At 40.2% G+C, this 15,106-nt stretch overlaps 1 protein-coding gene across 1 annotated transcript in view; it reads right to left on the reverse strand.

Moving 5' to 3' along the window:
* MOV10L1 (Mov10 like RISC complex RNA helicase 1) overlaps window positions 1-11,506 on the reverse strand; it is a 40,202-nt gene extending 28,696 nt beyond the window's left edge. Inside the window, exons 1-5 of the mRNA XM_026081496.1 lie at window positions 11,419-11,506; window positions 9,293-9,477; window positions 1,801-1,957; window positions 1,236-1,348; window positions 177-367 (exon numbers count right to left, since the gene is read on the reverse strand). Coding sequence (XP_025937281.1) covers window positions 177-367; window positions 1,236-1,348; window positions 1,801-1,957; window positions 9,293-9,477; window positions 11,419-11,506 — 734 coding nt within the window. The remainder of the gene's footprint in view (window positions 1-176; window positions 368-1,235; window positions 1,349-1,800; window positions 1,958-9,292; window positions 9,478-11,418) is intronic.
* Window positions 11,507-15,106: the final 3,600 nt, after the last annotated feature.

Raw genomic sequence — 15,106 nt, forward strand, 5'->3', positions numbered from 1 at the left:
GTCAAACATATCGCTCTGCGATCTTCCCAATGATATGTCATACCTTCTAGCCAAATAGTGGAGAGTAGTAGACCACAGTATTACTTGTTTAATATGCACTACAAAATTTATCTGTATAATTACAACTCATCTCTAGTTGTTAGTAAGCAGAAAGAGAACAAGAGAATGAATGTTACCCATTCTGGTCGACTGGAGCCAAACAGAGAGCTCTCCAAATATAACATGACTGATTACTTTCCACCACAATCACATTCACTAGATCTTGTACACAAGGTGAATAGCCATCAGGAAGTCTCACTGAATCCAAAGTGAAAAATATACTCTCATCTATTGTACCACTTCTTCCACAGATGCTGGAAATACGAACCTGTAAGAGTTTGTTATTCGGTCTTTCTTGATATCATTACTTAAGCTAACAGGCATACTAGCACTACGTTGTTTTCTGCAGTAGTCATTCTACTATTATGCATTAACAGAACTAAATTTCTAATTTCTAATCTAAATTTCAGTTATTCAAGGGAGATAAATATACAGCTCTAATCTGTAATCATTGTGTTTGTCTTTAGATTAAACAAAAAAAAACAAAAAACAAAAAAAACCCCCACACACCAGAATTTCAGATAAGCATTAGGTTCCACTTAAGCATATGCTACAATACATATATTTGACTTCATTGTGATACCTGTCTTGAAACTTATCTAATTTACATTTCAATTTTAGCAATCACAGTAGGAAGAAAAAATTTTTTATATGCTTGACAAGCAGATATTATCCAATATATAAAACTGTCAAACACAGTAAGTCATAAAAACAATATACGTACACATAGAGGGAACAAATATTTTCAGCAGAATAAGAAAAACAGACAGTTACCTTTTTAAGACAAAATAATTGGATAAATAAAACATAACATTCCACAGTCTTTAAGCACTAATAGTCAATATTAAAAAAAAAATTGAAAATCCATAGCCAAAAACACAGTAAGCATCCAAATTAACAATTGATGACCAGTAAGTGTCAGTTATTCATCCTGCACTAAACAAAACATGCATGCTTTTTCAAATGGCTATGTTATTTTAGAAGTAATCCTATAAATAAATGAGTCAGTATATTTTATCTTTTAATTAAAGGCCTGTTATAAAAGATCTACCAATATCAGCAACTTAAGAACACCCCAAAAAAACCTGCACATCACACAAAACTCTTCTTGCCAAAACAAACACACAAACATCTACCTTGTCCACTCGCTTGTATCTCAAAGGTTTTACAGCAACTGCTTCACTGCTCCACGTTGTTGGGTTAATAAAATATTTAGCTTGCACCCAGTCACCTTTATAAGGTTTGAAACCTATATAAAACAGAACATTTTTCAAGTTTAATTGCTACTGAAGGCATTCACATTACTGCCATATGGAACTAGTTTAAGTTAAAAAGTGACCAGCCAGAACAATGCATTATTCAGATTCACTGAGAGCTTAAACTTCTCTTTTCTATTCTTCTTATCCTCAGTAGGTTATGCCAAAGTACATAAGAGATGCCAGTGGAAAATATAATTGCTTATAGCAGGACCATATGTAAATTATGCTGAGTGAGAATGAATAGGTAACTTTCTTCACCCAAATCCTTACATTTGCTTCACTTGTACACTCTATTAGAACTTTTTGGGGATGCGGACTACACATTTATCACAAGATTTTCTCTCTCTCTCTCTCTTTCTCTCTCTCTCTCTAAACCTTAATCAATCAGATGCTCTCACATTCCACATACCCTTGGCACACAAACAAGAAAACCTCTACATACCTTCACAAACTTCTTCCATTGCAAAAAACGTTTTCTGATTAATACAGCCACCATCCTTTGAGAGAAAGGTAATATTACCAATTAGTAGTTTTGTATTCATTTCAGAAGCATCATAAGTGGGACTGGAGTCTTCCCATGTGTTCTGGACTGCTTCTACCTATTAATACAAAAAAACAACAAAAAGAAACCCAAAAAACCTCCAACATTCAAACAGCTGTTACTGTATATGTTTATTCTATAAAGCACGAAGTTAAACATATTACTATTACAAATACCAGAATTTCAACTGCTTCTGAAAGCCAAGCCCCTTATTAGACAATTCTACACCCACTTTAGCTCTTCATTTTGTAAACAAAGACGCAGGTAGTAAACAGTAAGTAACCTGTTTTAAGAAGTATGCTAAATGCTTCAGCACTGGCAACTACTAGAATTATACGTTGATTTGTCAAGTCTTTCTTATGCTCCCTCTTGCCCTAGGTCTATCCTAAGATTTATCTTAACACTGACAAGAGGAACTTCTCCCCCAAAACACAACAATTTGATTTTGCTCTAGTTCCACTACTGTATCACTACTGCAGAAAACAATGTACATGTTCAAGATACTACTAAGATACTACAAGAGAGCTGCTTCTTATGGGCTCTCCAGATCACCACCTCAGAAGTAAGTTTACTTGCTTAAGCAGCCCTATGCAGAACACAAGCCAGAAGAAACCATTAATGTAATCAAACCCATTTTTCCCAGCTGTGCTGGGGCAAGGATATAGCATCTCTTAATTACTCCATAAACACAGTAAGAATTCCTAGAGTTGTGACTTCTCTTCCCTGCTTTCAAAGGGCCATCACCAACATGGGATCAGGAGTTCCTGCTCTACAAATCAATCACTTTTGTCCTTCAAAGCTTCCTTGCTTTTGGCAATGGTTACTGAAACCAGTAACAACTCCCATTGACACTGGCTAGAAACCTTTGATACTGTCAAGCAAGAATCACTGACTCCAGATTCTTGTTTTCATCTCGTTTCTTCCTTCTTTACAAAGTCCAGGTTGGCCCTGTCAGCAGTTCCTTAATGTCACATCAATTAGTGACTGGAGACTTTTGGTTTTTGTCATTGTCTGAGTTATCCCTTGTCTTTCAGGTCTGAGTCTGTGTGTTTTGTTTTTGGCTTCCCCCTTTACTTATTATCCTTCTTGTATTGAAGAGATCTTTGATCAGATAACCTTAATCAATTAGATGCTCTCACATTCCACATACCCTTATATTCAGAAAACCAAATGTTTACAAATTCACAATCAGAATAAAGAAACTGAGTGGGAAATCAGAATAATGCAGGTAAGAGCAACCAAAAAACCTAACTGGAAGGAAGAAAAAAAAAATATCGTTAACTGCAGTGTTTCCACCTCTACTTCAAGATTAGAACCTTGGAACAAAAAGTATTTTCTCTTCTTAATGCACAGTGTAAAAAAAGTAAAACACTAGCAAAATAATCTATATAGTGTCCTCTTTTACAGATCAATATCTGCATGCAGATGAAAAACAGTCCTTCCATACTTGCACTTTTGATAAATACGAAAATGAGTTTTACACTGTTCATATGATGTGACTGCCCTTGTGCGTTGCACTTCTTGGAAGCACAGCTTTCACTAAGAACACAAGTACATTACAAAGCAAGAAGAGATAGTTTGAACATTAGCTGCTCTATCTTGAACATATGGATCCTGTTCTAGAGGCTAAGGCATTACAGAATAACAGTGAGAGAAGCTCTCTGAACTGCCTAAATTAGCCTATGAGCTGGCTTCTCTTACAATGAAGACTTGCTCGGCAAAGGAACTGTCAATGGATTCTACATACAAGTATTGTCTAAAGCTTTACATAGTGTTTATGCAGGGAAAGCTGTCCTTGGATAGCCACCTTGCATATGTACTGCCACAGCTGATATATGCCCATTGTAGAGGTAATGGCTGGAGTGATGATCATACTCCAGCACAGCCCATTACAGTGACTGTTACACAAGTGAGATGCAACCATGACAGTAGATGTACTATGAATTATTAGTCTAAATCAGTTAATTTCAGAAAGCTTACAAAATACACTGGAACATAAAAAAGCCAGTAGATTGAAGGAAGTGATTATGCCCCTTTACTAAGCACTTGCTTGATCACATAGAGAATACTGTGACCAGGTTTGTCATCCTCTGACCCAAGAAAAACATCAGTCAACTAGAGCAAGTTCAGCAGAGGGCCTCTGCAACAGCCAGGCCAGAACACTTGCCCTGTGAAGAAAGCTGAGGGAGCTGGGCTTGTTCAGCCTGGAGAAGAAGTGATTTCAGGAGGACCAAAGGGAGGCCACTGAGAACACAGAGCCAGGCTCTTCAGAGAGTGGGGCATGGCAGGAGGACAAGAGATAACAGACATAAATTGAAACAAGAGCTTTCAGACTGGATATAAGGAGAAATTTCTTCATCATGAAGAAAGTCAAGCATTGGAAGAAGCTGCCCAGAGAGGTTGTGCAGTCTCCTTCCATTCTTAGAAGGTTTGTCATTGTCTTGGAGGTTTTCAAGACCTGGTTGCAGTATACAAGAGGTGGAAGCATGGACAGGTGATCCAGGAGGAATATAGAAACACTGAGCATGCACGGATGGGGTTAGGAGAGCTAAAGCCACCCAGAGTTGAAACTGACTAGCAGTGAGAAGGGCAACAAGAAAGGCTTCTACAAGTACAGCAGCAGCAAAAGGAAGGATAGGGAAAATGCAGGCCTGCTGCTAAATGGGGCAGAAGACCTTGTGACATAGGACATAGAAAAGGCAGAGGTACTGAAAGCCTTCCTCACCACGATCTTCAGTGGCAAGACTGACCATCTGTCGTGAAAGGAGTGATGCACTTCCCTCGTAAGAGGGAAGCAGCACTACGTTTATTGCAGTAAGACAGTGACTTAACAAAGTTCAATTGTAAATAAGAAAGATTTAACGAGGTTCGATTGGCAAGGTTCACTCAGTTATTTACTGCATGAAGGACAGGGTCAGATGCGTGTGCAACAGAGATCCTCCCATTGAGTCATGAGGTTCAGACTGGACCCCCTTGCTTTCTAAACTCATTTGGAGAGGAGCCTAGGTGCGGCTGGATCCAGTCCTAGTCTCAGACTTGGTCAATGGTTTATGTCTAAGGAATTATGTGTGCAATTAGTCAGAGATATAACTGCAAAGTTTTGCGAAGTTCGCAAAAGTTCAACATGCTATTAATCACTTACTGAGGATCTGTCATGGATAAGGAATCTCTCTCAGCCTCAAGGAGTAACCTTGAGAGGCATTCCTGCTCAAGAGGGTGTTCTGCAGTGCAGCCCACTGCCGTGCAGGAGAGCTCAACGGGCTCTGGGCTGCCCCCTATTTATGGAGGGGGGGGAGATGACTGACTCATAGTCATATTTGCATACTAGACGGGCCTTAGTTGGCGCATGCTCAACTAGCCCCCTACATACATGCTGTTTACAGGGAGGTCAGGTTGAGGGGAAGAGAGCACATCGGGGGGGGGGGGGGAAGAGCACACCGTCAGGAATCCCAAGCCATTGAGAACAAAGGGGAAGTCTGGAGCAATGAAGACTTAACCTGATCCTCCTCCTCCAAGGGTAAGAAACACTTAAACTGGACATACACAAGTTCATGGGCCATGGTGGGATGCATCTGCGAGTGCTGAGGGAGGTGGCCAATGTCATTGCAAGGTCACTTTCGATTATCTTTGAAAGGTCATGGTGATCATGGTCTTCCTGAAGACTGGAAGAGAATAAATGTCACTCCTACCTTCAAGAAGTGCAAGAAGAAGAATTTGGGAAACTACAGGCCAGACAGCGTCACCTCGATCCCTGGGAAGGTGATGGAGCAACTAATACTGGATACTATTTCCAGACACATAAAGAACAAGCAAGTGATCATGAGTAGTCAACATGGATTTACAAAGGGGAAATCATGCTTAGCCAACCTGATAGCCTCCTATGATGAGGAGACTGGCATGGTGGATGAGGGGAGAGCAGTGGATGTTGTTTACACTGACTTCAGTAAGGCTTTTGACACTGTCTCCCATAACATCCTCACAGACAAGCTGATGAAATATGGACTAGATAAGTGCTCAGTGAGGTAGACTGAAGACTGGCTGAACTGCCAAGCTCAGGGGGTTGAGATCAGCAGCATGAAGTCCAGCTAGAGGCCAGCCATTAGTGGTGTGCCTCAGGGATTGACACTCAGTCCAATACTGTTCAATATCTTCATTTATGACCTGAATAAGGGGATCAAATGCACCCTCAGCAAGTTTGCAGACACTGCAGAACTGGGAGAAGCGACTAATACATGAGCTGGTTGTGCTGCTATTCAGAGGGACCTCAACAGGCTTGAGGAATGGGCAGAGAGGAGCCTCATGAAGTTCAACAAAGGGAAGTGCAAGGTCCTGCACCTGGGGAGGAACAACCCCATGCATCAGTACAGGGTGGGGCCCAACCAGCTGGAGAACAGCTTTGCAGAGAAGGACCTGGGAGTCCTGGTGGACAATAAGTTGAACACAGGAACCCTTGTGGCAAAGGCGGCCAACAATATCCTGGGGTGCATTAGGAAGAGCATTGCCAGCAGGTTGAGGGAGGTGATCCTTCCCCTCTCCTCAGCACTGGTGAGGCCACTTCTGGAGTGCTGTGTCCTGTTCTGGCTCCCCAATACAGGATGCATTGATTTACTGGAGCGAGTCTAGTGAAGGGCCACAAAGATGATTAAGGAACTGGAGCATCTCTTATATTAGCAGAAGCCAAGAGAGCTGGAACTGTTTAGTCTGGAGAAGAGAAGGCCAGAAGTCAGGTCAGAGAAGGTCAGTGTTAAGTATCTGATGGAAGGGTGTCAAGGGGACAGGGCCAGATTCTTCTCAGTGGTGCCCAGTGACAGGACAACAGGCAATGAGCACAAACTAAAACACAGCAAGTCCCACTTAAACACAGGAAAACAATTCTTTACTGTGAGGGTGGCTGAACACTGGAACAGGTAGCCCAGAGTGTTTGTGGAGTCTCCATCCTTGGAGATATTCAAAACCCGACTGCACATGGTCCTGGGCAATCTGCTAAAGCTGTCCCTGCCTGAGTCAGGGGTTGAACTGGATGATCTCCAGAGGCCCCTTCCATCCCCAACTACTCTGTGATAACATGCAATTCATAGGAGGAAACTTTTACAGAGAGTAAACTCCTTCATTTCTTTTTCATGCACATGATAATGCAGTCATACTAAAGCCTCGTTGTAGCAGCATGAAGGGAAGACTTACAGTGGCTAGAATGCATTGCACTAAACTATTTGTGTTGTCACTCACAAGGCAGTCTACAGTGGTATTTGGTCATTGCTTACAGAGAATCTGCTGGTTAATACTGCAGCTCTTCAAAAACCAAGCATCAGCAACAGCCGATGTTACCATTTTCATTATTGTCACATAGTCATATATGTGTATGTGAGCTGTATGTACATGTACAGCACGCCTTCCACAGTATCCATCATCTTCTCAATTTTAACTAGATGTTTCATGCAGCAATGACACAAAAGCAGTTACATGCCCTGCACATCACAGATGCATTGCAGAGGCCTCTTCACATACATACAATCCCCTGGATTTCCAAGTGCTCATTCAGTAGTTTACTGTTTTAGCTTGACTTCCAGATACCTGGGAAAAATAGCTGAATCAAGTCCTCAAAGTTTGATGGGGGATAGGGTAGGAGGAGAAAGAGAAGATGCACTGTACAACCTCGGACATGTCAACACCTCCCCTGATATTCCAGGCCTTACTTACAAGCCTCCAAATTCTTTTCAAGAAGTGTGCACACAGAAATCCAATCTAGCTTCATCTGCTCAAGTTTATCAAGAAAAGATAAGAGCCAAGCCCAACAGGACATAAGTATAAGTGAAAAGTAGTCCCATGGTGATAGGTGGAAGAGCATTTTTAAAGATATATCCCTACTTACCATTAAAATGAACAGCATCAGGATTGGTCAACAGACTAATTTTGAAAATTGTACAATCTGAAATAGCTTGTATCACTGGAGTAATGAACTATAATTCACCCTACTAATATACTCTGCTCGATATCAACAAAACTGCAACGCGTGTCAAGATAGTACAAACTCACTTCCATAAAACAGTTGATTATGCCTGGACGCTGCTGACAACTGACTAAAATGTCTCTGACATACCAAAACCAGGACTGGACATGAAAGTGAGGCATGAAGAATTAGAAACACTATATACTAATCAGTACGGGATTTTGATTTTCTTTCCCCAATTTATATGGGATCATTTACCAGTAGAATGTAGTAAAAGAAATATTAATGATGAACTCTTCAATCTGGTAACTTACTCATACTGTAGCAGTGTATTAGAACTTTATTAGCAAGATTACTAGAAACATTAGAATACTTTGCCTAATCATTATTTGAAATTTTAAGCCTGAAGCCATTCTGTTTGATTATATCCTTTACAAACAACATGAGTTGGAAAGATCCTTAATTATAAAATACTTACTAGAAAGTTAAAATGAACTTACAAACTGCAGAGCTATACTGAGATTGGCTCTGAACAGGCAGTTTGAGTCCAGCTACATCTACTTACTTTGGCTCAAGCTTTTTTTTTCCAGGGAGAGTTTATTGCTAAGTACGCTAGTCCAGTGCTGTACTCAAAGCATAATGCAGCTAAGCCCAGTAGACAGAAGCCAAGAAGGAGGGTCTGGTACTACCCAGCAGTTATCAGCTCCTTCTGTGCTAATGTCAGCATTTGAAACCCCAGAGTCATGTTTATGTAATATCCAAACTAAGAAGGGCAGTTTGAGTATGAGAGCTAGACTGAGTAAGAGAAGCTATCACAGGTACCTGAGAGTTCAGGCTATATGATTTAAGAAAATTACAGCAGCCCGAAGTTGAAGCAACAGATAATCAAGCTTGAAGTAGGTTTACAGAAGTGTTGAGTAAAACCAGCACTGAAATCTATACATCTTTTAAACAAGTCTGTTTTCTAGGGCAGAAAAAAAAAGGCAACTAAAGAATGTCGCACAAAGGGTTCTGAAATTTGTCTTCTTATTCATTTCCATAAGCTTGCTTTTCTGCAGCCACTGTTCTTGTTTTCCTATTCATTCACAAAGTAGCTTTATAAAACTATGAATTTAAAAAAAGAATAGTATACATAGATTTGAACTAGGTATGATTAAACAAATTCTGATGCAGTTATCACAAACAATAGTTTCATATTCACCACATCTAGACTCAAATTCAGAGAATAAGTATTAAAGCGGATAACACTGTAAAGGAAACATCTAAAAAAAGCCACCCCAAAAAACACACACAGGAAAACCACCTCACCCCTATTAGGTGAAGGGCTGGCGATTTCTCCTATTTTTGTACCATTCAGAAGTGTAAAACTATAGTAACCTCCAGAATAAAGTCTGAAAGAATTACTTCACAGAGAAAGTGAGACTATCACTTGTCTTCATCTCTTACCCTAATGGCCTTCAAGCCACTTGATATTTTGTCCTCTTCAACAGTGGCAATAACTTTCTGTCCAACAGTCAACAGCACACTGTTCACAACAGCATCATTTGTGAAGATTATCAAGTCATCTATCATCCCATAATCATGGCAAAATCTTGTCACTACTCCTTGTACAGTTTTTAATTCTTTATCACCTGAATCCAGAGAAAAAGTGTTAGCATAAAGACAGATTGCTTATTCACAGAACTACATAAAAAGGAATGCTATTTAAGTGCTATCACTTTGACAGAAGTCATTCACTTGTCAAACTTGAAAAAAAACCCCAACAAATCACAACTAATCAGTTTCACATTTAAGTCTCTTATAAGTTGTTATGGTTTCAACTAATGAAAAAGGCCGGTTAAATCCAAACAATTTTGTTTTTACAATGTTCTTTTTAAGCTACATGAAAACATACCTTTAAAAATTTAAGATTAAAACACCTGCAAGCTAAACAACTTCCCCCCAAAGCTAAGGGCCAACTATTTTCAATAATTTCCACAGCAAAATAAACAATTCTCAGCATTTTTTGCAATACATTTAAGGCTTCTATATTGCAGAAAGTGGGAGAAGTAAACAAGCACTGATGCTACACAAACAGAACTCTTAAAAGTAGTTTATGTGATACCATAGTTAATATGCATCAGAACTGAGAAGTGGTGCTGTTCCTTTACAGATCCACTAGTTTCAAGTCTTACAGATTAAAAATACTATCTACTTATGTATCACATAACTTTCACTCAGCAGCACTGTACTACTATTTCAGGCTTAAAGTTGGACTGAAGTATGTTAATAACTTCCATTGTAAGTATAAACTAACTATACTCAGCAGCACTGTACCACTATTTCAGGCTTAAAGTTGGACTGAAGTATGTTAATAACTTCCATTGTAAGTATAAACTAACTATACTCAAAGTCAAGGCTATTAATACAAGTTGTCTCTCTTGCTTTTAGTACTCCTAAGTAGTTGCTCCTACTTTGAATAATGCACTATTTGTAAGATATCTTTTCATTTATCCTAGTTAGGGTTTGTCTTGCAGCTGACCAAAGAAACCTAGTGTTTGTTTAGGTTGTCTGGAAAGCTCCTCCAAATTACTTAAACCTCCCTACACTCCCCATTTCTCCTAGTCCAATCCAAAAAAGAGCCAGTATTATCCTACAACCTAAACATATTGCCATTATACATGAAAAAAATCCTAACACTGAAAACCATAATTTTTTTTAAAGCTAAAAGACAGTATTTTTCAAAAAAAACCCCTAATAGCACTGTAAGAAACATTGTGAGCCTCCAGCCTTGTAAAAGCCACAACCCTCCATATTTTGATGCAACTAATTCATAAAGGCAGGGGTTAAGAAACACACATTCCTGTGGGAGCTTGTGTAACAATATTCAAAGAATTCTAGTTAACAAAACTTGGTACTTGAAAATTGCCAACAAGTTGATCACAAGTCCTGTGATAAAGTGAACTGTACATGGAAACTTGCTCACAATTATGCAATAAGCAGAACTCATGTCCAGAACAGCCTAAGTGACCTGAGCAAGAGGAAAGTATTTTAAAACAGTTTTTTTAGAATCTGACCTAGGAAAAGAACAAAAACCAATGCCTATTGTTTTCTCATACACATATCTAATTGTAGAGCTGCTTTTTTAAAAGAAAGCTCATGAATAACTTTTGAAAGTACCTTAAATGAGCAACACTTTGAAGCCTCAAAACATCAGAGTTATACCATTTTACAGTGCAATAGAAATGAAGCAAAAGAGACTTATTTGTGAAGACAGGATAAGTGACCCAGCTCTGTCACCCACTATCACAACATTCCTTTTACACCATACTAACCAGTAACAGCAATCAGAACTACTCAGAAGATAAATGAAAAACTTCTTTTAGGAACAGTATCACATGCTTTGAGGTCAAAAAGCAGTCTTCTTTTCCTGTTCGCCTACTCCTTCCTTAAGCAAGGGTAGGCCTAGACCAAGCCCCACAAAGCCAGATCACCAATACCCTCAGCACCAGAGCCACACTCCACCAGCTTGAAGCTGCAACCAGGTCCCACTCCCAGCACCACAGACCCACAACAGGGCCGGAAACTTCTACCTGAGATCGCCCACCTCCCATCTGGGCCTTCCTCGCCACCCGCACGCCTCCAGAAGTAGGAGAGTGCCTTAGACAGCAACCGAAACATCCCGAGGAACGCCAACCCCACAACCAAACCACCACCAACACGCTCCTAACGGCCGCGCTTCGAGCCCCCGCGAGGCCGCCGGCCAATCAGGCGGCTCGCTCCTAGCCACGTGCGCGAGCCCGCCCCTCCCCCCGGGGCCACGGGGCCGAGGCCGGGGAAGCGAGACGTTAACGGCTAGTGTGGCCCCTTTCCCGCCTGCGGCGCGCGGGCGCATTCGGCGGGTTTAGCGGGCCAGGGGCAGGAGCCGAGCAGCTTCGTCCGGCACCAAGCTCGTCGGAGGCCCGGCGCAGGCAGGCCACGCGGCTGAAGGGCGAGTCGGGTGTGATGTGGCGCAGCGGCACCCCCTTCCCCGCCCCCCCGCCGCATCGAGGCCGCGCTCTGGGGGGGCGCGCGCTGCCTCGGGAGCGGCGCCCGCGCCGGTGGCTCCTGGCAGCCTCTGCCCGCTTCTCCCCTCTCGTACCTGGCACTGTTTGGGTGTTCGGTCTGTACTTGGTAAACGTCGTCTGATTCTGTGTGAGCCGATCTGGAGCGAATTAGGCTTTTCCAAAATATTTGTGACATTTAAAAGGCTTCCAAGGCTGTGTTCCTCAGATACTTGGAAAAGTCTAAGTTGCTAGGAAGAGATTTATGTTTAATCTCGGTGTCCCAGCTGTATAGCCCCAAAGAGGAATGAATGTTGGTCAGCAGGAGTGTAACTAGTAAGGAAATTGTTTTACCAGGGAGGGTAGCTACCCACGCAGCAATTCTGCCTGAAGACCCTGTCCCTGAGCTCATAATATATGACAGCCTTCCCAGGCTGGCTGCTCACCTCAAAAATCTTATGAAAGCAAATGGCGTAGGCAGGAAAGACAAGTATTTAATCTGGATGCCCTTTAAAATACTAACATGATGCATTTGTTTATTACATCCATAAAGTTAGAAATATTTTATATTTTTAATAGTAATAATTGGATAGGACAAATACTGACTGAGCCTGTTTGAACTCTTCAGATGGTGATTCCTGCGAAGGGCAGTAAATCCAAAAAAAGTTTGTATTATACGAGGGGGAGGAGACAAATCCCTTTGAAGCTATTGGACCCCCATTTTGCTCTTTGTTTGGTTCATGGCCCCCAGGTGTAAGCTGGGAACAAAAGGGTTTTGAGGAATCAGCTCCAGAAAAACAGAATACTTCAAAGAGCCAAGTTTTTAAGAGCTGAAAATATTAAAGATGGAATACAGGTAATGAATTAAATAGTGTAATATATTGTATGAAAGAATACATTGGTAGTGTAGCTATTAAAAACTCAAGAAGGAAGTGTTGGTCAGCATGGTAAAAATAAATTCACCTGAGCTCAGGTGTTGTGTATTGTTGCATTTAGATACAGGAATATTGGCATGAGCCTGGGTTTAATACCAGGGGAACTGCTCCAGGGCAGTGTGCTTTTTTTTTTATTATTAAGTACTAATATAAACCTTACAAGTACAGTAAGTTTATGTACCTATTTTATCATGTTGTCCCTTGGCAGATCAGATGTAATCTTCAGTTTTTATCTTCTGTGGTTACTGCAGAGGATGCTTGTATGGCCGAGTGCTAGCAAATGACCTAGTGACTGATACAGCTTCTTCAGGCAGCCTGAGCTTGTTCAGTGGCCAGTTCTTGCTTAAAGGTAAGAAGTTCTTCATAGCCTCTCTTCATAGCCTGTTTGATTTGATTTGTCTTCCCTTGACATCTCCTTTTGACCTAACTTAGAATAAAAACACTTCATTTGTAAAGTCTTTTCAGAAGCCTGTAATGTTCTGTTAGCATTACTACATTATTCACTGCATTCTTTGTGTAGGTTTTTTATGTGCTTTTTAGTATTAGAAAGAATCTTTTTACTGTTTGTATAGCACCTAGTGTTATAGGGTCTTGGCTGATGACTTTGGCTTCTGACTACCAAATCTTCCTGTGTAGTTGTGTATGCACAGAAATGATGAAGCCTTTTTAGGATTCAGAAGCATGAAATTAAGGAAACCTAAAATAAGGGCCCCGAAGGAGTTGTTGAGTGGAAACTGAACTGTGTGGTTTGAGTGGTTTCTATTGAAACTGATGGCAAATGCAACGGGTACAATAATCACATGGTAAACCTCTGTGCAAAAGGAAAGTAGCAAATACTGAGAAGTGCAGAGGCAAGGGGGAAGAAGGAATCTCAGCGTAACCAGAGGAAATACTGCAGCACAACTCTTGAGAGAGGGAGCTTTCAGGTACCGTGCCAGCTGAAATGTGTGGACCTGTGAGCAAAGATGCCTCACGGTGTCTGAGCCCTGTTCTGTTCAGGGAAGCAGGACTCTAGATTCCTTTTACTCAAAGAGGTGAAACCAAATAAATACCTGAATATCTCACCAGTTTCTTCTAAAAACTGACCTCCCTCAATTGACTAAAACAGTCATAAGGAATAAAATATGATCCTGTTTTATATCTATTATAATTCACATTAGAGCACACCTAGCATTCACTGAAAAAGATGTGAAGTATTACTTATTTTCCATTAAAATATAATCTCTAAAAGGATACAGATCATGAAGATATTTGGGTTATGTTTTTCCATGAACAAAGAAGATGAGAACGACTTACTTTAAGTTTTGCCAGGATACACAGTTTCTTTTAAATTTTTTTTGCAGTTACAGCTGTATATAATGCATGATTAATTTCTATGCTTCAGTCTATTCAAACAACTGTAACATTTTAATATTTTTTTCAGTATTGGCTGATATTTTGAAAAGAACAAAATCTACAGTCGGTACAAATTGAAAAGTTTCTAGCATACTTTAAAAGGTGATGCTCTTCAGAGGACTGAATATTTGATTGTGTCTTGATTACAACAGCCTTTAAAGTGTATACAAAAGACACTGTCATTGCTGTAGTTGTCAGGATGACAACATCTTCAAGATACAAGCATTCTTTTATTTTTTATTGCCTATTAAGCAGCAGGACTGGTTCCAGTGTACACTGGCCATTGCATGTCGCTGCTGCCTGCTAGATTTTAAATGCATTGTTTAATCATCATGGTGTTCTGTAAATATCAGTACAATTCAAGTGTGCAGGGTTTATCTGAACATTCTAGAAAAGTAGGATTAGTAGAAAAAGATAAATAAGAATTCTACAGTGAAGAAGATAATTTTTTATAGGTATCTAACTTATTTGTTGGGATACTTGAAACTTTTTTATCTATAGTTTAAATATTGCATTTTTAAGTATTTTTTGCTCTTTTGAAACAAGAACCAGATTGTTGAATATCATCAGTGGCTGCTATAATAACTAAAACTGATGAGAAAGATTTTATTTAAATAGCCAATTATAGGATAGCACTCAATTAAAAAAGAGATTTGAAACATTTTTAATTTGTTGGTCTGATTTGGAAGCAGCCTTGTGAGAATGTAGTACAGCCATTTTCTAGTGTATTCTGTTAATTAAAATTCAGGAGGCATTTTCCTGTTCCCTGGCTTAACTGAAGTTTTTGCTGTGCTTTTGTTCAGTATATGAATAGATGTTGTTGGAAGCCAAAGTGTAAGGGAGAACTTTTCAAAGACTGCATGACTCACTGAACGGTGAGAATATCACAAAGTGTACAGGCAGCTGTT

Source organism: Apteryx rowi, unplaced genomic scaffold (assembly GCF_003343035.1).
Source record: "Apteryx rowi isolate R43461 unplaced genomic scaffold, aptRow1 scaffold_550, whole genome shotgun sequence".
NCBI lineage: Eukaryota > Metazoa > Chordata > Aves > Apterygiformes > Apterygidae > Apteryx > Apteryx rowi.